At 39.9% G+C, this 25,331-nt stretch overlaps 1 protein-coding gene across 1 annotated transcript; it reads right to left on the bottom strand.

Moving 5' to 3' along the window:
• Nucleotides 1-12,473: 12,473 nt before the first annotated feature.
• On the bottom strand, nucleotides 12,474-14,570 carry IL22 (interleukin 22). The gene is made up of 5 exons (XM_053943774.1): nucleotides 14,376-14,570; nucleotides 13,511-13,576; nucleotides 13,274-13,417; nucleotides 12,995-13,060; nucleotides 12,474-12,587 (listed from the first exon to the last, which is right to left on the bottom strand). Exons 1-5 carry the CDS (start codon nucleotides 14,568-14,570, stop codon nucleotides 12,474-12,476), a joined length of 585 nt encoding a protein of 194 aa, XP_053799749.1.
• Nucleotides 14,571-25,331: the final 10,761 nt, after the last annotated feature.

The following is a 25,331-nucleotide window of genomic DNA, read 5'->3' as shown; positions in this document are numbered from 1 at the left end:
AAAAAGCACACCACAAAGTGGGTTGGTTTCCATGAGTAGCCTGGAAACCAGAGAAGTTCAAGGACCCTGCCCTAGAGGAAATGGGCTCTTTCTCTAATGGAAAGTTAGATGTACACTATCAGCAAATACTTCAGGAACAATGCAATTCTGATAACACAAGTGAAGTTCATGTGCTACATCTATATAGAATGTATAAAGCTTATGAGCATGAGAATGAACAAGAAAGAAAATAACTATTTAAAAAGTGTAAGAAAAACCACCAGAGTAGTCAGCTTATTAGATAAGAAAATCTTGCCTGATTTACTCTGTGTAGGGACTAAGTTTCAAAGCAAGCTATGTATGACCTATGCTCCATGTGAGTGCATGAAAACAACAGCCTGATGAATATCCTTTCTTCTCTGCCTTATTGTGAGACACAGAATTGTCTTGATCTACATGAGCTTATTAGATATTATTAACATTAAATTCTCTTGATCTGTGGAGAACAAACACATACAGCTAGCACAGCTGCAAAATTCTGTTAGTCCATTTAAGGTATCCATCATATGCACTGGTTGTTTTGCAGCTTGAAGGGCTTTTTGATCTCCATCCACAAATAGCCTTATCTAGTTTCTTACTTAGGAATCTTACTTACTTAGGAATCTTCTCACTTTTCACAATTTATGTTTATTTCATTTCCTGTTAGAATTAAATGTCATGTACTTCCTATGAACATTACTCATATTTGCTTAACTGCTGCTAATGTTATGCTTTCTCTTAGGACTATATTTTTTTTTGTTTCCTTATCCTGTTTGATTCACCTTGGTCTTCCGAAAAATAAGAGGTCTTCATGAAGACGTGCAGTTCTTGTCCTCAGAAACATGATTTGATGAACAACAAAGAAGTTTACAGAGATTTTACAAAAACTGAGGGTGACAACACTACTGTTAGGACATAAAAAATTGAGATACCCTAGTATATCCCTTGGAGAGAGTAGTTTGGAGAAGAGAAGCTCCTAGCATTCAATACTGAGTGCAATTTTCTAAAAATGGTTGTAATGAGCACATAGGTAAGCCCTGAATACCCATCAGAGTTAAAGTTTCTTGTGACTTTCTATTAGAATAGGAAACCTTAGAGCTGTTACAGATTTTTCAGAAAAGGTACCTACATTACCCATGCAAACTCAGCACATAGGCACCCAGTGACCCACTGCCAGTAGCCTCACTAGTCATAAACACCAGGGGAACAACAGAATAGCACAAACAGATGGTACCAGCAGCTACAGCTTACATATTATGCACACTTTAGTTAGGAAAAATAAACCCACATAAATTAAATAAGAACAGTGCAAAGAAAATGAAAATTACTGGATGTCCAGGAGTGGATGTCAGCCTGGTGTTTTTCCCATCCTTACACACAGAATCCTTACATTTGTTCACCCACTTTTCATGGTGCCTGTCTGGGTGCCCCTCTACTGCCTTTGCCAAAGAGCAACAAAAATTTAGGTCAGAAGTGACCTCAGGAAGTCATCTTGTCCAACACTCCTGTTCAAGAAGGGCCACCTACAGCTGCTTGCTTGGGACTGTGTCTAGTCAGGTTTTGAATATCTCTGAAGATAAGACTTCACAACCTCTCTGGTCAACCTGTGTGAATTTTTGGTCACAGTAGAAAACTGTTTTATGTTCAGGTGGAATTCAGGGATTTAAATTTTTTCCTGTCTTGTCCTGTCAGTAGCCACCACTGAGAGGAGCCTGGCTCTCTTTGCTTCCTCTTTTTGGGCATTTGTGCACATTGGTGAGATCTCCTTGATTCTTCCCCAAGCTGAATAGTCCCAACTCTCTCTGCCTCTCCTCAGACAAAAGATGCTTCAGTCCTTAATTATCTCTGTGGCACTTCATCACCAGTTCCACAAATCCAATTCTCTCAGTTTTTCACTCCATGCCTTACACAAACCTCATAAAAATTTTAAGGCATTAAGTAAAGCAGAAATCAGATTCAAACCCAGATGAAGAAGATAAACTAAACCAAATCAACCCAAAACAAAACAAAAAATCCCCAAACATAATTACATTTTCCCTGCATTTGCACTCCTTTTCACTTTATGTATAACAACTTCTGAGTAAGCTTCAAATTTAAATTGCTATAAAACATGATGTCAGTCCTCTGTTATTCTCAGGACTGGTTCAAATGGTGGATCTCCCTGTGCTACTGGCCTGCTTTGGTGTTTCAGTTTGGTGACAGATGGCTGACAATTATCTGTCAACCTAGTTTTACTTCAGATATTTGATTGGAAGGTTCAGTACATTCCGTTTTTTCAGAGACAGATTACAGAGTATACTTGGCATCCATTTTGAAACCACCAAGTTACTAGAACTAAAATTTTGCATTTGTGCACAGAAATAGACAACAAATAAAAAAATACTTCTCTAAGCAGCAGCAGCTTTTATGGGCAACTGCTTCAGAAGAATGCTCAGTGCTATCTGAGTAACTCAAGAGACCTCTCAAATGTCCAGTTATGTAGTTAAAAATTAGTAATCACTTCCTGGCTGGACAAGGAGTTGAATTTTATATAAAACCTTTATGTATATAGCCTTTACTAGTCATACTCACATAGTCTTGCATTTGAGAATAGAGATTATGAAAAAAAGAGATATGAAAAAATGTTTGAGCATCATTCCCATCAACCAGTCAAGAGACCTCATTTAGCAACAGTGATTCAATCCCCAAACTCTTTAGAAAACATTTGTTTGCCACCACAAAACTCACACTAGGAAATCCCTGCACAGCAGTATTTCTGCAGAGTGTAAAGATGTGCTTGGCAATAATAGCTCCGTCTTCCCATGTGGGTATGTGGCTATTCCACATTCTTTGTTTTCTCTTGCGACATACAGGAGTGTTCGAAAGTCTGTGACCTGCTTTCTCTTGTAATGTCGTCATGGCATTAATAAAAGGTTGTACTAAAATTACAAAAAAAAAGCCAACCTCGTGGAAACTTGGGTCTGATTCTGGGGGAGGAGGATGTCCACTGCTGCTAGGCTGGTACAAGTGCGTCAGTTTGCATGGCACAACTCTTATCCTGGACAGCTTGTACTCCTTCTACTTTTGTGCACCAATTTTTCAGTTTTCTCTCTCCCCATGATCTTTTTTAACCTTCATTTTCACTCCTTTTTTCAATTTTTTTTAAAAGTTCTTTTTCCCCTCTGTTCTCTTAACTCAGGACATTCCTGAGTGTCTTGGCAATGCCATCACAGGCTCCCATACAGCTCTATGAGTTACACCACCTGGGAGCTGGGCTGGAAGACTGGCAGTGAATCTCTCAGCTTATATGTCCATGATAATGCCAGACAATAAATTGAACTACAATATGAAAAATAACTTTTTTTTTTTGCAAGAATAGTCCTTAAAAAAATAAATTAAAAAAAAAACTTTATATAGGAAATATTTGCTAGCAGTGCGAATATTTGCACTTCAGTAAAGAAGTGAAGTCATCCATTTGGTTTGGAGCTAAAGTTTTTCTGTTTACTGAAAGCTGAATCCTAGCTTTAGCCAGGCAATTTTGAACAAGAAAACCTCCTGCACAGGAAAATGTAAAAAACTTGCCATGTCATCTCTCAGGTCAACTCCCTCACAAGAGAAATTTGTTCCAAAATCCTGGCCACTATTGGGCTCTGTTGGACTCTCCTGCAGGACGTCTGCCACCTTGACTCTCCAGTGTAGGACCAGAGAACAAAACCAGAGAAGCAACATTGCAGCAAGCAACAAAGTGATTTCCCTGAGGGATTTTCTGTTTGGGAGTGCTGTTCTCCCTCCAGTGAACTTAAACCTACTGGCAATAAATGTGCTTCCCTCTGTTGTCTTTCCCTCAGAAGCATCCTTGATGCCTTCAGTCAGAGGATGCTACTAGGGAACCATCTCCCCAGCACCTTCTTGTCTTCAGACTTTCCACTTCCCACTGTGCATCTTCCTTCTTTGTGAAGTGGTGCTTTCAATTAACCTCATCAGTAGAGGCACTTTTGGGGGAAATTTAACTTATTTAATTATCAGATATGGTCACATCTGACACTTTTTTACTAGAAAATATATAGAGGCCAAATGATGATTTATTTATGAGAAGTTCCAAAGCATGTAAAATCCCATAGCACAGGTCATTAGAGAAGTACCTGATGGTGCTGTAAAAGAAGAGTTTATTTTGGCAGGATTTATAAAATAGAGATTGTATTGTAAAGACTCCTAAAAGTTATAAAAAATAAAATATCTCAAAATATTGAAAGAACGAAAAATGCTACAGATGTCAAAATATCCATTGAAATTTTCACTTTAGATCAGGAAACTTTTGATGATTTTTCCAATTAAAACAACTGAAAAACTTTATTTTAGAAACCTAAGAAAAAAGTAGAATACTGGTTATATCTAGCTTCAGATAGCTTGCTTGTTTGGAGTTTCACTTTTTTGCCTATTTTCAGGGTCTACTTTTTACTTAATGTGTAGCACAATATGTAAACACATGCACAACGCTTTAAATTACAGAAATGTTTTAACAGATACCTTCTTTAAGAGTTTCTTGAACAAAATAGAAATATTTCATCTCTTAATATTTGTAGATTTAGTAGAGCTTTCAGAGAATCCTTATATGCAATGTTACAGTTACAGACCTCAGCACTGACTTTGCAAACTCCCATACATCCAATTAATATTGTAACTGTGACAGAAGTTTAAATCATCTAATACACTTGCAGGAATGAAGCAAAACTAACCAGTAAGTTCTGAGTGTTCTCCATATGAAAATAGCTCCTTTTAATTTTTAAGCTATGGTTTGCAGAGAACAACAAATGGACACCTTTTTTGTTTTGTTTTGTTTTGTTTTGTTTTTTTACAATTTAATATCAGTACTGGACTTACCAATTTTTGAGTTTCCAGGAGAAAATCACTCTTATGTAGAAAAGCAGAAAAACATTTCAAAAATCCAATTAAAAAGATCATTCAAACTTAATAAAATCTTCAAAATTACTATTTGCTACAAAGAATAAAAACAAAAAAAAATCCTTTGCCATATTTTTTCTGATAATTTGTATTACTTAGATCATCAGAAAGAGGTTAACTCTATAGCTCACTGTGCAGGTTGGAAAAATCACATGGCAGCCTTGATTTTAATTACTTTTTTTCCATCTCTAAAAATATTCAGTACTTGTACCCACTTGTGAAGAAGCTTTTATCAGTTCCAAATACACATAGGTTGTGAAAGGTTTCCTCACATTTCCAGGTTTAGGTTAGAGTATCTGAAACCAAATTTTTACGCATGAGAATTCTTTTTCTTGAAAAAAAAGGCATTTTTGTACCAGATTTCGCTTGGTTTAGCTCAGCACCTCCATAAAAACCACATTTGTTGCCTTGATCTTCGGGCAACATGATTCAAAACTCTCAGGCAAGCCTTTCAAAGTATTCTAGGTCTGAAATATTTGCCCAAACTTTTGAACATATAAAAGTTTATTTTTATTAATCTGTCACATTGGAAAAGTAAACATTTTATTTATCACAACATCATAACATTTTATTTATTTGCTATTTATATAGCAAGGAACAGGAGGTAATTTATCAATCTCTCTTATCTCGGTTCTGATAATGAGGTTACGGTATAAGCCTAAGGCTGCCAGCCAAAACTTCATACTGCAGGTCTAAGAAATTCTCTGGTTTACTCTTCAGCAGTGTAGAAAAAAATGAGTTGCTCCTGTCTTCCTATTTTCAGAGAAACCTCACATATTCACCTGCCCTAAAAAACATTCTATCTTATTTATTCATTTTCATCATCACTCGGTTACCAACAGAAAGTGAAGTCCATAACTGCAAGTACCAATGGAAAACAGTTAGGAACTGAAAACTGAAATCTAACACAGTTATGTTCTTACTGCTAAAAGCTTTCCAAAGTAAAATAGCACAGAAAAAGCTTCTTGATTCTGGTTCCTTCACTTGCCCTAAGCTTTACCCATGAGCAGCATAACACCCTGAAGTCCATTTGTATGGCCCAGCCACAGCCCCGAGGCTGGGTGTCTGCGTCTGTGCCCATCACATGGCGCTGATGGAGGCACCAGGCTCTCCTTGCCTGCCCCCGCTGCTGCTGACAGGGCAAGGCACGGGCTCTGCGAGTGCCCGTGGGCAGCAGCTCAGCTTTGCTAGCTGGTTTTCTGGCACCAAAGTTAGGGCAGATGATTCATATACTACTATCAAAATGAGGAGAATATGTGGTGTTTTAGCAATTTGCAGGATCAGAGTCTTGGTCACTGATTTGTTTTGAGTTCCCAGAAATCCATGTCGTGTAAGAACTGAATCATTGGCAGATATTAAAATGAGGGCACAATGAAAACACTGAGAAGCTCCCTGTTTTGGAGGCCAAGATGCTTTCCTAAACTGAATTGAACCTCTATTACATAGAGGAGAAATTAACACAGTGTTGATGTTCACCTTAATGACTATAAACTAATTTTTTTTTTTTTTTTCCAAATGCTGTCCATGACAAACAAGCACACTCTCTTTTTGAGCTGTCAGAGTAAAAATAAGCTCCAGAGTTGATAATCCCCAATTCTGGTAATATTTACCTTAAATCTCAGTTACACCATTTATTTATTTGTTGACAACATAAGAAAAAGAGAGAATCTGGAATTTCTTCCCCTATTCAACACTGTCAGGACTCACACTATAAAGGATAACTACTGAAAGAGAAAAGCTGGTCAAACCAGACAGACACTTTACAGATGTTTTTGGTAAGAAGTAAGACATGGTCTGGGTATTTTTAGACCAACAATAAATATAAGGTCACTGCAAAGACAAGCAGCATCTAAACTTTATTTTGGAACCTCTGCTTCTGAAACAAGTGTTAATACACTAGATTTTCATGACAAAGCCTTTTATCAGAACAGTCCAATTCATCACTTCCATTATCTGTGTTGAAACCTTTCTTTTTAATTTTTTTTTTTTTTTGTAATATAATTAACCCTATAAATACACAAACGACAAGTGTGATCTTACACACTTTGAAGTCAATAGGAGCTTACTTTCTACCTTTTCTGGAGCAGGACCAGATACAGGATGAACTGATCTCTGGGGAGCTCTTATATCACAAGGGCTAATCAGAAAATCAATCATCATGATTGCACAGCTTTTAGACTTTACCACAGATGCATGATTGTTCCATTCTTTTCCCTTCTTAAGGAATATCATCACTATTCTTTAAATGTCCAGTAGAAGTCAGAAATATTTCTTTTGGAAAAAAAATGTAGAATAAATAGAACTTTAAATTGGTGCTATTTTGTAGTGTTTGGAAAACAGCATCACTTTGCATTCAGTCATTTGAAACTAGGGCTACAATTTCCAGGGGAAAAGCCTTACTGGTTCTTGAAGAAATAACCACACAACAGTTTCAAGTAAGCTAGTTAAAGACATATTAATGAGTCTGCTTTTTTCAAAATATTTTTATCCATGCTGCCCATAGCTGAAGAGAAAATATTTTTAGTTTAGAAGATAGCCCTTTTTTTTTTTTTAAATTGAACTTGGGTAAGAAAAATGGCCAGATCCTGGAAATATTAAATGCTGTGCTTTAATCCTTCATACTGAAAAAATACTAGAATCCTTCATGTCGCACTACGGCACAAAATAACTCACACACTCACACTAAGATCAAAAGAGCAAAGTAACAAAAGGAAGTAACTTTTATTTCTGACCTCGCAATATATAGAATTCCAAAAGTGACAGTGGATTGGAGGATGAAATTGCCACCTCTCCAACCACACTGGTCAAACTAAGAGTCTATTAATTCTCTCCTCCCACAAAGAATGCAGAACAATCATTATTTACATGAACAGTGTGTGAGAACTCCAGTAGAAATATGTAAACATCAGAAGGCATAGAAAACCTTTAAAGAAACTTTAAAACTTTTAAAAAAACAGGGCAATGTCGCTGTCGAGCAGGACGGGAACAGAGAACTCCAGATCAGAAGGCAAAGAAAATGAGCTCTGATTTATTACAAATATACCACTCTATATATAGAGAACACCGAGAAGACTGATTTCATTGGTCTTAGAGTAAAAACATGTCACACCATTGGTGTGCAGTGAATGACGCACAGTGACAGAGCATATCTATAAACAATGTGAATAACAAGATAGATTAGAGAATTATTTACATTCTTTCCCAACTGTTTCCCAGGCTCTTGCCTGGTTAGAAAACCTTTCTCTTTCTCTCTGACTGAGCTGAGAATATCCACAGGGCAACACCTTCATACTGGAGAAATATTTGCATTTAGGTCCCATGAGCTAGTTTGCTGAGGATAAATGGTTCTCCTCAATATAATTTTTACTTTAATTTCTCCTTAGGGAAGGAAAGATGTAAGAATATTTTCTTTTCAAACCATTCATCACTGAATTCCAAATTAAACTATAGAAATTGACATATGTGTATGTGGCTAGGGATTTGTAATATAAAGGTTAACAGAGAGAGTGATTTCCTAGACTTGAGAAGAAATCTTTTCACTTGCATTGCTGTTTAGCACTTTTGTTAGTGGCGAAGTTCATACAGTTAAATCTGATAATGTCTGCAGCTTTGTGTTAACCATGAAAAAGGTGTCACAAATGGATACATGCTATGAATCATATGTAGCCCCAGAAGTGCTACCAGCCTTAGCATACTCTGTATTTAGTTACTTCACCCAAATTTGACTTTGTTAGAAACATTCTTGAATAGCATAGAATCCTGGTCTGGATCCCCTGAGAGGTTACATTACTTTCCATCTGAAATATGTTATTTTATGTAACTTTTTTTTTTTTTTTGGGTAGTGGCCTGCCAATAATACTCAGGGTCCCACAGAACAGCATTGTAGGTTTTTCCTTCTTTCTATGGTCATTACCTTGACTGAAACGTTTGTCAGGCATTTACTGCTGCTCACTGCAGTCCATACCTCCTTCAGAGCAGCTAATTGTGTAGCTAACTGTGCTTTAAAGCACAAGCTGACATAATCACATGCCACTGATTTATGAACAGGATAGCTTCAACATTTTGCATTGCCTAGAATATACTTCCAGCAGCAAATTGGAAATATCAACCCTGTATTATTCTAGGTCACTCGGGGAGTATATATTCATACATTGAATATGTCAATCTCTTAAATGAGTAACACTCCAGGCATTGTATTTAAGACATGTTTCTTAAGCTGTCACCAATACTTACTCAGCAGGATGTGGAAACTTCTGTTCATGCTTTGGGTTCTTCTCTTTTCACAATATGACATTTCAGAGGCAGTTTTATAAATGTTTTACAATTATCTGTGTAGGAAAAAAGTGCCTGTTCTGGTCACCTAATGTAAGAGAAGGAGAGGAAGAGTCAATGAAACACAAATTTGACAGTAGAGTTGTCTGTGAATTTTTGCCCAGGAAGAGGTCCTGCAGCCCCTGTAGTGGAGGTGACCTCAATGTGGAACAGGTGCTTTCCCTAAGGTTGCTAGTCGAGGATCTCTGGGAATTGCAAAGAGGCCGTGACTTGGAGGCAGAAAATGGAAAGGAAAATAGGGCAACGGGAATTAGAATTGCATGAATAATGGAATTTCTCTTTGGTGACCCAACCAGAAAATTAAACCAAAATAATTCATTTTGTGTAGGCCCAATGCACTTGTCCAACTCAAAATGAAAAAGCTCGTTTTGCTTTCAAATTTCTTTTCAAACTTTGAAAGAAATGCACATAAAACCGAAACACTAACTATTCAGAAAATGTCACAACAAAATATTTCAGCAAGATTTTCCTTTTTTGAGCTGGAAGTATTAACTGAATTAAAACCCAGTTTGCCTGACTGAAACTACTTTTTTGTTTTCTTTTGGTCAGTAATTGTTTATCCGAGATATTTCCTCCTGTTTAAAGGAAACCTCCTTTGACTTCTACTTCCTTTGTTTGTTCAAAACTGACCATCACAACCATCCTTCACACATCCTCAAGTCACACATACCGTGCAAGAAAACCTGAGAAGGAAATTCTACAAAGTTTGCTGTGTGGCATTTCCAGGGCTCCAGCTCATGAGGTTTCTGTGGTTGAGTCTTCCAGCTGATGGTTTTTAGGGTTGGAGAAGTTAATAATAAGTCAACTTCATTTTTACACTTTTGCAGACAAACGGATTTTAATCTGGGTTTAGCCCCAGTGTGGAAAACTTGAGAGACTGATCTGACATTTCTGGGTAGCGCAACTCAGTTAGGACAGTGTAGAAGAGACCTAAAGGAAGTAGAAGAGGGAAATAAGTTATTTATCCATTTGTGAAGCGATTTTATCAACAAGGAACAGCATGTATGTGGCTCATGGTCTGGTCTTTATCATTAAGGAACAAAACAAGTATTCTAAGGGTAAAGTAATGTTATCCTGCCAAAAGCCACAATCTTTATAAATTTCTAATGCAGACTGGAGAAATGACACCTGTACAATTCCTCTTATCCTCCACTGACTATAAAGGGAGACAGACGTAGTTCAAGGAAAGACTGTGTATGTCAAAGGTCAGGGAAGTGAACTATTTATTTGGTGTTTAAACTCCCTTCCTTTGCTGTCAGTTCTCACAAGTTTGAGCGATAAGAGAAAGGATGCTGGCCAATAGGTCTTGACAACATAATTCCTTATCCCAGAAGAAAGGAAACATATATCCAGCTGAGTATACAATAAAGGTTAAATCCCTGCAAAATCACGGGATCCTGGCTGCCTGTCATTAATGGGTCACTTCTGCCTTGACTGTGAACAGGCATGTAAATCATGTCTTGTAATATGAAAATGAAAGTGTAGGGTAAACCATGTTGAATACCTGTCAATACCTGTTTTGAATACCTGTCAATGAATTTTGACAGGTAACAGGCATCCATCACCCAAATGGATCATATGCCAGTTTAATATGTGATTTCCCACAATAAAGTGTTGCGATTTCAGTTCACATAAACTGTGTTCAAAATAGGCATGGATGGATACTTTTAAATCCATCTTTAATTTGCTCTGGTTCAGGAGGAACATTTTTTAAATGTGGACAGGATACTTGTTGCCCTGATGAATGAATAGTAAGGCCTTGCTCAAGAAGACTTCAGCAATTGCTGGAATCTGCTATTACATATTTCTTCTGGCTTTCTGACTATTGGGATGCTTTTCACCCCTTTGGTCCAGTCACCAATTTCCCTGGCTACACCAGAGCAACTCTTTTGTCTTTCCCGGAGATTTTGCTGAAGGACATGACATGATAATCACAGATTAAACAGTGCTTCAGGGACTTGGGGGGGTTTTCTGCCTTGGAATTTGTGTTGAGAATAGGCACCAAGCATTCTCTTCTGAAGGACTCTCAGATCCCTGATGCTGCAGAACACCATTTGTGGTCAGTATGCTATGCATGGGCAGAGGGAATGCAGAGCTCTGAGTTTTCATTAGCAGCTGCTGCCTGTTTGTCTCCACGTCATCTGACCCATGGGGACATCTTAGGACTTTCCAACAGGAGCTATTCAAGGGGGGATCTTGTCTCTGCGTGTTTCAAGGCAGAACCAGTGAACCAAACCAATGACTTTCAGGAGTGATGCTATTTTTCCCACCACCATAAGAAAGGTTAACTGACATGCTCCCCACTAAGCCCCAGCCTGTGTGAAATTTCAGGCTTATGGTGAAGAAGCATAGCCTCAGGCAGAGCTTGCATCCTTTCTGGGCACAAGAATACAGCTACTAGTCCAGCAGCTTCACAGGTGCTATGTGAGTCATCTCCCTTGTGTTTGGAGAAAAGACAAAAGCTCTGCAAATGGCAATATTTGAGGACCAAAATATTTATTATAATAAATTAATGTGCAAGCATTTATAAAATATTCCATCTGCATATAAATATCACACAGCAGTGTTAATTTCTGGTAAAGCTTCATAAATACATTTCCTTGGATATTTTTCAATTAATCCATATAAATAAAATTATTGTATAATTATTACCTTAAAATAAGTTACCATTAAATACAAATTCCACAGCATACTGAGCACAAAATTAAATACAAATTACAAAAATTATTTCTGATATAGTCTGAAATACCAACTTTTCAGGCAAAGGTCAGAAGAGGGCAATATATATGCAAGAGAGATTTCCAATTAGGAGGCTCAAAACATCCTGGGTAAAACATCTCATCAAATCATCACTGCCTTAAACAAAGCTGATTCATATGTGTCAAATTTCAGTGTATAAAAGATAGAAATGGCTGCCTCATTCCTGTGGAGATGAGGAGGACAGAACAGTGCTTTTGTAAATAATTAATGCCTGTGTTGCAATTGAGAGGCAATGTCCTGGAGTTTTCATTTTCAAAGAAGGCAGCAATATGCATCCTATCTCTGCCCACTTAGTTTGCTAGTTTTGACACAAGTGAAAAATATACTGCATCTGAGGGGAATGGACATAGTTGCAGCTAATCAATTTGAGTTATTGCAAGAGATCTGCAGAGACATCTCTTCAAGCCTGATCCAGAATTTTTTCAGTTTTTCTTCTTGTTCCCTCCCTTCTTTGGGGCATCAGTACAGGCATTTTCCATGTAGTCAAACAGTAAATCCAGCTCTCCAATGGCTTTAGTCTTTCCATTTTCTCCCAACTAGAAAAGAGCAAAATGCAAATCTTAGCAACTAGTTATTTTTTTGGAAAATGGAAATTAGGATTGTCACAGAAACTGAATCAATAATTTACTTTCCTAATTCTCTTACACAGTTCTATTAGTGTCATATCATAAGATGTAAGCTAGTTCATTCAAATCTAGACTAGCATATAAGTTTCCCAAGACCTAATTTTTGAAGGTTTAAATTTCCATAACATGTGCAGAGAGCAAACAGGACAAGTGAGGGAGGGTTAGAAGGGGAAATATCATTAATCTCCTATTTAAATGCCCTTGTAGGCTTCACATCCTAAATAATCTTGAGTTTGTTTTGTAATTAGGTCAGCTTTAATCTAACTAAAGGACTGGGATTTGAAACTGCTCTTTCTAAATGTTTGGGGAGAATGTACCTGTTCCATTTTGTTCTTCATTTGTTCCAGGTTCTTTTCAATGTGGTCTCTCTTTCCTGAGAATTGCTAAAAGAAAGGAAACATCCAGATGTAAGTTGGACAGCTATATGCAACAATGTACTTTTATTTTTCTTTTTCACACCTTTCTATTAACTCTGACTTTCATATCTTTGATTTGAGGTTTCCTTTCATATCACTGCCTTTTGTCACTGCTTGTAGCATTCTGAGATTTAGGAGCAGCAATGAGAGTCAGAGGGAAAGAAAGCCAGTGTTACTCACACAACCGCTCAGCTCTGAGGTCAGGGATGCCAAGAACTGTGCCACCTCCTCAACATAAGGGTACTGGTTCTTGACTTCAGTGAGGAGAACATCTTTTACTATGAGCTCCACAACCCTCTTCATCATGTAGCAGCGGTTGTTTTCCTATGTATGAAAGTAAGAGGTCATGTTAAATCAAGGTGAGATAATAAGTGCTGCAGAGGGATGCAAAGAGCAGATTCCTCATGTAAGGCTTACCCTGATGTTAACAAAGAGCTGCTGCCCAATCAATCTGTTGTCTGTGTCCTTGTCTGAGGCACTGGCCTGAGAGGAAAAAAGGAAGTGTCAGGTGATGGTAGGAAACTTACTTAAAAATTAATAATAAACCCAAAAGTTTTCATCAGCAATGAAAGTGCAGGTGAAATGAGGGAATGGACACCACGGTCTGTTACAGGTAGATAAGTCTGGACATCATTCCCCTCAGCTGGGTGAGATTCAAGGTCAGTATCACAGAAAAATAAATAAGCCGAGGTCTGAATTCGTATTCCCCACTTAAAAGTCAGAAGTCGTCGTGGTTATGGTGACTAAACCAGATACTGCAGGTGCCCGACCTCACAGTGGCCCACAGTGCTGCTGGGAGGGGCTCGATGGTCTGCACCCAGGGAGACCCACCCATGGCAAAAGCAGCCAAGAAACCTGCCCTAGCAGAGCACTGTAGGACACCTGATCATCTGCTTGGCTGTGACTGGAGTCATGTACAGGCCCAGCTCCAAACGGCCTGAGCAAACTGAGAAATTTAATGTCATATTTCACAATTTATCCACTTTGGCAACAGCTGCTTGAAAAGAAGCAGCTGTGCTGTTCCAGGGGCTGCCTTTCCCTTGGGGAGCAGCAGGAGGAGAGGCAGCAGCTTTCCCTGGCTACAAAGCCAGCAGGCAATAGATCTGCTCCACACACCCAAACTCTGCCTTAACTGCAAATCCATCTTTTTTTTTTTTTTTTTTTTTTTTTTTCTGGAGAAAGGCAGGGGAAAGAGGGAGGAATGCCAAAGGCTAGAAGTCACAGCATCAACAGAGGAGAAGGTCCTCAGATCCCACTATGAAGAACACATGGATGACTGTACCGTTTTAGCCAAGGTGTAGGTGCGATTCCTGATGTAGGGCTGCTGGAAGTTGATCTTCCTGAGCCTGCAGGCATGATGGGCAGTGGAAGCCCCTTTCAGAGGCAGAGAGCTGGTGAGAAGAAGGGGGAGACAGCAACAGCAGCAGAAGAAAACCCATCCTGGGAAGCTCTTGGACAAGGTGTGCAGGGAGGCCATGGCTCAGAGTCTGAAACCGTCTGTCCCAGCAGGCTGCAGACGCAGGGCTCAGCACTGATGTGAGAGAAGGCAGCATTAGCACCAAGGAGAGTGGGTGAAGCAAAGTGAGAGCAGCACAAAGGCTGCAAGCCTTACCTTTGCTGTGATTCTTGACGTGCTCTGCAGGAGGTGAGCTGCACCTTATATAGAGCCACCAACATCTCTCTCAGCTTTTTTTTTTTGGGGGTACTGGTGGTGAAATAAAAATGACATCAGCAAGTCTCTTACTTTCCAGTATCCTCTTCTGAGAACTACCTAACCACTTCAAAACCCACAAATACAACTTCAAGGCCATCATAAACTTTAGTTTCCTATAAAAAAAACCCCAACTATTAATGTGTGGCAAAGCAGGGGCTTTTACCAAGGTAGGAATCCTGAATTCCTTTTGCATAAAAATATTTGAGAATTGTATGAGTTTGTGCCTCCTGTCCTAATTATAATGCACTTACTTGATTGACAATTTGATGGCAGAAAACCATCACATTTTCTGTGGTACAAGACTGGTTTCACTGCTGCTGATTGGTGCACACAAGTGATCAGAGACTGTATCAGAACCAAAGCACTGACCACCTGTGGCTCCTACCCTGAAAATACCCTTTCCCACACCATGGCCCACTGAAGTCACTGGCCATCTGCACATCACTGTGCAATCCTCTCTGAGAGATGATAAACTGTGTAGGACCAACACTGCATTTATCACATGCCTGATTTCCAAATTCCCTTTTTCAAAAATACTATCTGTATTTAAGTCTGTAATCAGGTATAATGACCAGAGCCGTGGTCATGTATCAATCCAGGTGATTTCCATGTTCCTAAGGCTCTTCTGCTAACATGCAGGCAGTGCTGCACCTTCAGTCTGAAATACCATGCAGTGTTCCAAACAGGACACTGCACTCTTTAGATGGTAATTTGCAACCCATCTGTAGACAGTAATGCATGAGAACACAGAACTGGTACAAATGTAAACTCCTGGTTTTCTAACACCCACAAGGTACACAGGTGACAAACAGGAGAAAAGAGATCTGGAAAACCAAGGCTGCAGCTCTTCCTCTACTGTCAACCTAACCTCATGGTCTGAAATGCCGAGATCTTTTTCTTACACCTGAAAGGAATCAGTTAAAAGCTGAGTGGAACGAGGTTTATTCTTTAGCCTCCTCCGATGCATCTGCAGCATGAATTTATCCCTCCATGTCTCAGTCCTGACTCTGTTGCCCGTAGACACCTGCTACATCAGTGCTGCACAGATCTGTGCCCTTGAAGCTGCTCCCTGGAGCCATCATCACCACCTCCTTTTCCATTCCCCTCTCAGGTACCCATTCCCCTGAACAGCCTCCAACAGCATCTTGACTGCAGCAGGCAGCAGAAACTGAGTCTGGACCCAGGATGTCAACAGTCTAGTTCACATCCAAATGTACCACAAGGCTATTAAAGAATATATTTCTAAACTCTTTTCCACATATATTTCAAGGTAACAGTTCCTGTCCCTTGTCCCCTGGGTGTTACCTCTCCACCCCTTTGGTCACTCACTCATCAGACACAGATCCAGCTTGCCTGACCTCTTTTTGTGGCTCCAATCCCATGGAAAGGGTACATGACCTAATCAGGTGCTGTGCCACACCCATCATTGAAAACACTTTGAGGAGCACACCTCATCCCTTGCCCTGATGGATATTTAAACAAAATCAGGTAGATTTATGAGGAATTAGATGCTGAATCTTTCTTCTGTCCCTTCCTATGCAGTAATTACAGGATCTCTTCTGTCTTCCTGCTCTTTTATTTCAAACCATACACTGGGGCATACCTATTTTCATAGAAAACCTTAAGTTAGCATCCCATCTGTGTTGTTTGCCATCTTAGCCGTGTTACGTTTTGGTTTTGCCATCATGTCCTCTTTCTGAGGCGGTTTCAGTTGTTTAGTTTACCTTGCTATTTTCCAGACACTGAGATGCTGCAACGCATATTTCAAGTTCATTAATTCATGTTTTGCAAATTCTGTTTTTATGACATTCCTAAAACTTTTGCATTATTTATCCTTTTGTTAGCAGCTGTGAGTTACAAATATCTTTCATCCCTCTAGCTTACTCTGAGTATGGTCGAGCCCAAAAGCAAACAGCCAAGATGTTACCGGACACTAACACAGCAGACTTTACATTTCCCATGTTCATCAGATCATTCCTGGCCTCTTCTCAGGACTATTGGTCCTGGATGTAGCACAGAGCTATGGTGTAGCCACAGTCATGGCTGCAGTGATTCCTTGTAATACGTCAATAGGATTTCTTTGGAAGTGGAGATATGCCTCCCATTCCCAGGGTCTTGGATTTCTATTATGAGATTGCATTGAACAAAGACCTGTCACAGCTCACCACACCCCAGATGGGAGATAAACACCCAGCAATACATCCCACAGAAAGATGGAGCTGAAAACTTGTGCTAGTGCTGGATCTTACTCCAGTCCCCAGCTGAAGTCCAGAAGAGACAGCTGAAGTCCAGAAGATACTTCAGCTCTGTATTTTCTGCTACATTTGAGGAAGGGTTTATTTTTATTCTTGTTTGAGGAGGAAATACAAAGGACTTTTCAAAAACAAGGTCTTCTTGAACCATCACTGAGGGTGAACTTCAGGGAAATTGCTTGTTTAGATCCCCCTTCCCAAACGGGCTACCCTGAACTGCACAGCAGATCAGTGGAAGGAAAGCTGCCTCTCATTTAAAATGTGGTACTCTGAATGAAACCATCACTGGAGGGTCTTTTTTTGTGGAGAAAGAGTAAACTGGACAAAATGCATCTGAAAAATGAGGGGGAAGTAATTTCCCTTTCTTAGTTCACAATTTTTAGTAGGTTTAATAATATTTAAGGCTAGTAGCACTGTTTAAAATATGGAATTCTTACATAAAATATATGCTCTCTGCTTTCATTTTAATTAAAACCTACCAAAGACATTTAATCTTCTATAAAGTACTCTCTGTGTTTTTTTCAAGTGTAATTAATAAAGGAAATTATTTCAAAATTGTTCACAGGTCACTTTATCTCCCTGGTACCGCCCCAAGAGTTAAGTGTCTATCATTTAACTCAGTTATAACCTTCTGAAGTCTAATTACATGGAACTTCCCTAATTCATTAAGAAACCATAGTGGTAAATATTCTCGACAATGACTTGTTGACCCATTTTGAAGGCAGAGGATTTTTTGAGGAGGACTGGAACTCTGCATCACATCTGCTTCTAAAGCCACAGACACTTCCTTCTGACTTTGAATGAGGTCACAGGTGAGCAACCAACACTGTACTTTGATGTTCAGCTGCTGTGTATCAGCAGCAACATACTGTCATGCAGGAATTCTCTTGGGCTTTAGTACATTTTCAATGAGCCAAGATTATACTGCATTATTGGAAATGTCAGGACTGGCCACTGGGCTAGAAATACTGTCAAGAGATGGCATGTGAAAAAGTGAGCATGTGTACTGTGCTCTTGGATCTTTTATTTGGCAATGAGATTCTCCCCACTTAAACCCTTGTATGAATGGGCCATAGGTCATGTAACACCTAAAACTGAACACTCAATCTCAGGTTTCAGGTGACACTCATCCCCTCATTTTGCTCCAGCTCATTTGTGAAGCAGACAGTTGTAAGGCCCATTTTATCTCAGTTCTTGTCTGCTTTTGTCCAGACTTTCAAACTTCCAAAGATTAAAGTAGACTATAAAATTGTTTCAGCTCAAGCTCCAGTAAACTAATTTTAGTCAGCTCTCTGCCCAGCAATGAAAACCTCAGTAATGGAAACTAATTCTTCCCTACAAAACTTGAAAATAAGCTTTTCTGTAATCCAGTCATTCCTTATGGAAACATCCTAGTACACAGGCAAGTGTCTTCTGGGCACAATCATTAGGAATGGCAGCAGGGATTCAATTTCTACAGAGGAAATGGTACCAATACAGAGACTGGGAGAGGACATGTAGCATTTGGCCGTTACATTTTTGCTTGGGTTTTCTGTGGATTTTTCTTGGGGTTTTTGTTTTGTTTTGTTTTTTTGGGTTTTTTTTTGGTTTTTTTGTTTTGTTTTTTGGGGGTTCTTTTGGGTTTTTTTGTTTTGGTTTTTTTTTGGTGATAGGTTTAATGTTACATAACAAATCGTGAGTCCTTTGGAAGAAGACTGAATAGCATTAATAAAATTGCTTATCCTGGGAATATTAGGTGATTGAAAAAGGCTCTGGAGACAGCTCTCAGTACAGCTGACTCAGGGTTTTTGCTGAGGATGTACGATTTCCTACCTTCCCTGGCTGTAACACCTTTGTAACACAGAGTAACACATTTCCTCTGACAGTAATACTTCAGCTTTTATATCTGATCTTTCATCAAAGATCTTTGTCTCTGACCTTCACTTGATTTTGTTACATAATTTTTGGGTCTTCTAAGCATAAGATAGTATCATAAAGCTGATACTTCATATCATAAAACATCGAAGAGGAAGGGAACTCATTACCTCAATTTTAAATTACATTCTGGAGGGAAAAAAAAAAAAACAAATAAACAACAAAACCAACAAAACAAAAACCACAGCCATACACACACACAAAAAAAACCCCAAACCCAACCAAAACAAACAAACACACAAAAAAACCCTTTCTGTTTTAAATCACTTTATTCTCAAAAACATCCATATAGTGGGAAATACAAGAGGAAGCAAACCAGAGATAGGTTGAGACAACACTATATTACTGCTACCAGTGTTCTTAGTGTGTTAATACCACGTTATTACCAGGACCACTGAGGTAGTAACTTCTACAGCAGTCTCAAAATGATTAATTAATACAAAAACAAAAAAAAAAACCACCCTGTGTCAGTGCAACTGCAATAGATGCTAGTCCAGTGATCTTGCTTCTTCAGAAAACTCCTGCCAACATCAGTAAAACATAAAGAAGTTTTAATAAGACTTATCAACAGCAGTCAACACTCCGTTCACACAGAGGGGAAAAAAGAGAATTGAGACCATGTCAGTGCACACAGCCTCACAGCACCAAAGGCACCACTATTAACCCTTCCACCAGATGGCAACTCTTTTAATACAGCGTGTAAAGTCCCACACGTATTATACAACTATCACTTTATATAGTGACCTACATGTGTCCAACTACGTCTTGTGAACAGTCAGATCAGGTGAACTGAAACTTCTGAGCTTCCTGTTAATGTGTGGTGTGGTTGCACAGCCATGACTCAGTAACATGATGAAGTGGAATTAATGACATAGGGTAGCTCAAAGAAAACCACTCTAAATGGGAACAGAATTTTGCAAACTGGCTTATAATTCAACATCCAGTAATAAACAGTTACTCAGGTTAAGAAATAGTCCCAGCACCTTGGTTGACCAAGTACTAGAAGTTTTATCATGTAACAGAGTAATTATATTAATCCATTTTGAAGGGAAGGAACGCTTTTTAAGGTGAAGTACTTGTGCCCAGACACCAGCACTTCCACTGAGACTCTGAGCCCAGCATCTCCTGAGAGTGAGCCCCTGGCAGCTCAGTTATTCACTATAACAGAGCCATTAGAGAAGGTGATAGCTCTCATGTCACTAACAGCAGCTTTCTAACTTGTGTCCATCCCTAGGAAGCCAACAGCCCCTGCCCCAGCCCTTCCCCAGACCGGGATTATGCTATTGCCCATCTCCCAAGAGAGTTCTGTGAGTCAGTGAGTTTCCTCTTGGAGTAGAACCATTGTCAAGAATGTGAGGTTCATGGGGCCAGAAAAAATAGCTACAGCATAGGAATTATGACGTTTTCCTGAGTTATCTGTTTTTAGCCATGTGTCGTGTAAGCTAACATACACAAACAGGCTGGAGCCAGCTTCCCACTGGAAACACAAATAATCATTCCTCACGAGAGCACCATTCTGGGAACTCACAGGCCCATTCTAGCTGGGGGAGCACTGAGCCTCAGCAGTTTCCCTAGTGCACACAGACAACCTTGCAAGACCTGGGCACCCAGTTGTCCAGAACAGGGTTCATCTGCAGACTACGTTTATGTGTCACAACAACCCAGTAACCAGAAAGGGGCCTAGAAAGGGAGAAATCCAAAAGTACATGCTTTCTGGATCCTGCCAGCCATTCCTATTCTAATTCACAACCTAAAGTAGTTGCTTTGGAGACATCCCAGCACATGACAGTATGTCATGTCTACAAAGACACCTTGAGTTTTAGAAAAAATGATACATGTATATATACATATGTACACACAATTGTGATTTAATCACAGTCAGAACTAAGCCCCACTCATACACTCACCCACTTCCCACTGGAATGGGATGGGGAAGAGAATCAGAAGAGCAAAAGTAAGAAAACCTGTGGGTTGAGATAAAGACAGTTTAATAGGTAAAGCAAAATCCACACATGAGTAAAGCAAAATGAGGAATTCATTCACCAGTTCCCATGGGCAGGCAGGTGTCCAGCCCCAGGAAAGCAGGGCTCCATCAGGCATAATGATTACTTGGGAAGGAAAACACCATCACTCGGAATGTCTCCCCACTTCCTTCCTCTTCCGCAGCTTTATATGCTGAGCGTGATACCACATGGTGTGAGATATCCCCTGGGTCAGTTGGTGTCAGCTGTCCAGGTTGTGTCCCCTCCCAATTTCTGGTGCACCCCCAGCTTACATGTTAATGGAGTAGGGTGAGGAGTGGAAAAGGTCTCGATCCTGTGCCCAGCAATAAAGAAAACACTTCTGTATCATCAACATTATCTTCAGCACAATTTCAAAACAGATCCCCATACTAGCTACTACATAAAAAAATAACTCTGTATATGTATACATATACAGACAGTATGTGTATATCAGATTTAAACACAGTTAAAAGGAAAAACTCTGAGGTTCGCTTGAAACCTTCACAGGTTTACCTTAGTTACCTTGCCATAAGGTTACCTGACATAATGTCAGTCACATTTACAAAGCTGATATGCTTTACTAGAAAACATTATCATGACCTCTGAAGAAAGTGGGGAGTAAGAAGCTCAAGTTGTCCTTTGCCCCTTCCACTGAAGAACCATCTACACTAAGCAAGATCTGCTGCCCCAGCTCTACCACCCAACTCTCCCTGCAAAGAGCAAGCTCTTGGCACGTGAATGCTCTTGCTCTTACACTTTTAACAGAGCCCCCTGAATGCAATGAGTGATCCAACAGAAGCTGTGAAAGCTGTATATAAACCACGCCTCGCTTGCTTTCCCAAAGGACAGTCTTCACACCAATCTCATGCAGTTCTCAGTCCTCCACCCTAACACAACACCACACAGAACCAAGTGCCATCCTTCAGCTTCCCAGGCACAGCACATTTGACATGCCAAGTTCAGGCTTCCTCAGTCACTCCACGAGCTTCTCTAGGACACAGCCTGTGAAAAAGAATTCTCACAAGGTCAGCTTACATCCCACACAGATGAAGTGTGGAAATACTAGTAAATTTAGGAAGTTCATTAACATTTTTACATGGAACTCCAGATGTCCTTCAACACAGTAGAAAAATTGAATCAAAAAGCAAACCAAAACTTGGATTTTCATGAAACCAGAGTTCTTCCCTTACCTACCATCCACTGACTGCTCTTCAGGTTTTGCTTTTGGTGTGACGACTGCTATTGTGATTAACACTTTCCCACTGGGTTCCAGTGCACAGAAAACCAAAGAAATTACTGCATACCTAAAAGTTAACTACAGCTCCACCATGCTATTCTCTCTTCCCCAGGCTCCAGTCTGCAAAGGTCTGAATAATTGCTGAATAGAATCAGAACATTAATTTTAGGCCACTGACAATTAAAATAACTGTTCAGCTTGTTTTCTTTATCACACAATTGTGTGCATCTAGGTAAAGAAACCATTTTTCTTCAGGTTACAGTAAAAATTGGTCAACAAGGTCACAGCAAAGCTTCCACTTGCATCAAATAGTGATGGGGCTCTTTGCTGACAAATTTTACCACATGGTTAAGAATTGCTGTGACACCAGATCATTCCGTGTCAGCTCAGCCTTGCAGAACAGGAAGATGGATTAATCAACATGGCATCATGCAAATAAGCACACAGTAAATTGGTCAAAGAAGCTGTGCTTCCTACACCATCTTCAAGTACCACAGATTTGCTCACTGAGTATTATGGATTTGGAAATCCCTTTTTCTTCCACTGTTATCTGCCACAGAGCAATGACACCAGAAGTCAGATAAGGAAAATGTATTAGTACCTGGGCTCCAAGAATTTTTGAGGGAAGGAGAAAGCTGGTGGCTGGTAAATAATTTCATTTTCTTTCACCCTACTTCAACACACACTGGGTTTTGGGCTGTGGCCCTTGAGTGCAGAGGGAATTCCAGCTACCTGCAAGACATTGGTGAAACCATACCTGTTTTGGAAGGTTGCTACTCACCACATAGGAATCCATCAGCAATTCAGTAGATGTGGCTCTATTAACCCAAAAAAGGCTGAAAACCCCCTACACAACATACTCATAGAAGACTACTTACTGAGTTTCCCCTCACAATGGTTCGCTCCGAGTCACTTACCACAGGAGCTCTTACATGTCAATCTGATTCTTCTTGGAAGTTCTGTAGCAACCACCCCACCTTTGCAATGCTATTTGTCCCAGAATGCTGTACCCACCTCTGTCATGTTCCCACAGGTTGCTGTGATCCACGTCACTCCCCTGTTGTCTGTCCCGATTGGGCGAGGGGGATTTCCACCCCTGTCCGCCCGCCCCCTATTTAACCCAATGCTTTCATTGTCCATTTGCCATTTTGCCTCGCGCTGACCTGGGGACGGTCGCTCAAGCCATTGCTGCGATCACGTGGGAAATAAAAGTTCTCACGCCCGCAGAGCAAAGTGTGCCTTCTCTTGTCCCTTTGCTTCCTCAGCGTAAGGCTATGAAAGCTGTGTACCCACGCCGGAGCGCTCCGCACTAGCAGGGAGGCAAACGCCTTAGCCCTGGAGCGTCCGTGCACGTGGCAGCTGCGCTCTCACAAAGGGCGGCGCTAGCTGGGCTTCCCAGCCACCTGAGGCCACAGCAAACAAAAGCGGCATCACTCCATATACCTGAGAGCATTGTCCAAACACTTCTTGGACTCAGACAGGTTTGGTGCTGTGACCACTGCCCTGGGAAGCCTTTTCCAGTGCCCAACCACCCTCTGGGTGAAGAACCTTTTACAATATCCAACCTAAACCTCCCCTGATACAACCTTAGGCCATTCCCTTGGGTCCTGTCGCTGGGCACCACATTGAAGAGATCAGTGTCTGCCCCTCCTCTTTGCCTCACAAGGAAGCTGCAGACTGCAATGAGGTCTTCCCTTACCTCCCTTGACCAGTTGGTGACAAGTTGGGAACAGCAGCTGAAGACATTCAACACTTACTGACTGGGTCAGTTATTAATGTGCTGGTTTTGTAAATCTTGACCTTAATTTGACAAGCTCAAAAGGTTGTTTATTCCTGAGATAAATCTCCTATTGGCAACTGCCTTCCTCCTTATTTTTCTGAAGTTTCCTTGACAGAAAACAATACACATTCAGTGCACAGCACACACTTGTAATTATTAATAAAGGGTGCACTTTTGAACATTTTTCCATGTTCAGCTTGCTTGAAAGAGCAACAGGAAATATGTTTGAAGGCTGGTCTGAAATATTTAGAAAAACCAAAGTTCTCACGCCATCTTCTTCTTGAAGAAGATAAACAATAGCAGAGAACTGGCACAAAGAATTTTACATCTGCTTTGAAGACCACAGAACACACTTCAGAAGCTTTGCACTAGCATAACTCAAAACCATTTCCCTTTGAAAACTTCTGTCCAAAAGTAATTCAATTAGAACATTTCAGGCAAATATTAAGTTGTTTAGATGGGTAATAATGTCCACTGATGTGTGAGACACCATGAGCTTTCATTCTAACATCTAAATTGGTGTGTACCCCTATGCAACAAAAATGTCTCCCTCCTTTACCATACCTACCCTCTCCCTGGCAGAAATCAATACTGCACCATACTGCACACATCTAACAAACTCAGAGCTACCTAAGATGTACCAGACTCACCTGTACCAGTACAGACAACACTATAAGCAAAACTGGCACATATGGTGTTACAGTATCTATGACTTACAGGCCTCAAAATCAGACCTGCAAAAAAAACTCTTGACAGAGCTGTCAGCCAGGAAAAACAGGCAAACATAGAAAAACAAAGAAAGAGAACACAGTTCATAAAAGTCAGTTAACAGAGAAATAACAGATGATGAGAGGTCTTGGCCAGGAAAACAAGGAGAACATGTTGATATGAATAATGTAGATAGGTACCACAAAATTAATGCACCCACATCACAGTAACATACCACACTGAACAAAAATATTTTAGCCCTTAGGTTTTCCACTACAAAACTATCATTTTAGAGGAAAATCAGAAATTTTCATAAACACTGTTACATATTTTCCCTTTCAGTAGAAATTTTATGACCAATTAAAACTTACACATTAAGTGTACACCACAGAACAATCCCAGAAGCCCTTGAGATAAAATAAAATACCTGGATTTGTTTCAAACAAGTCCATTGGTAGGAAGCTACTGTAACATACAATTTCTGGAAGAAGCAAACACCCTTTTCTAACATGATCAGTACTGGACAGCACAAATTCACTCACTCTTTAATAAAATCATTTGTTGGGGACTGACCCTTTGGGCATTGCAGCCTTTCCAGGTTTTCCCAATCTGCTTCGAGTCACCATTTAA

Source organism: Vidua chalybeata, chromosome 5 (assembly GCF_026979565.1).
Source record: "Vidua chalybeata isolate OUT-0048 chromosome 5, bVidCha1 merged haplotype, whole genome shotgun sequence".
Taxonomy (NCBI): Eukaryota; Metazoa; Chordata; class Aves; order Passeriformes; family Viduidae; genus Vidua; species Vidua chalybeata.
The sequence above is the reverse complement of the archived record's forward strand: the minus strand, read 5'-3'. Positions and strand labels throughout refer to the sequence as shown.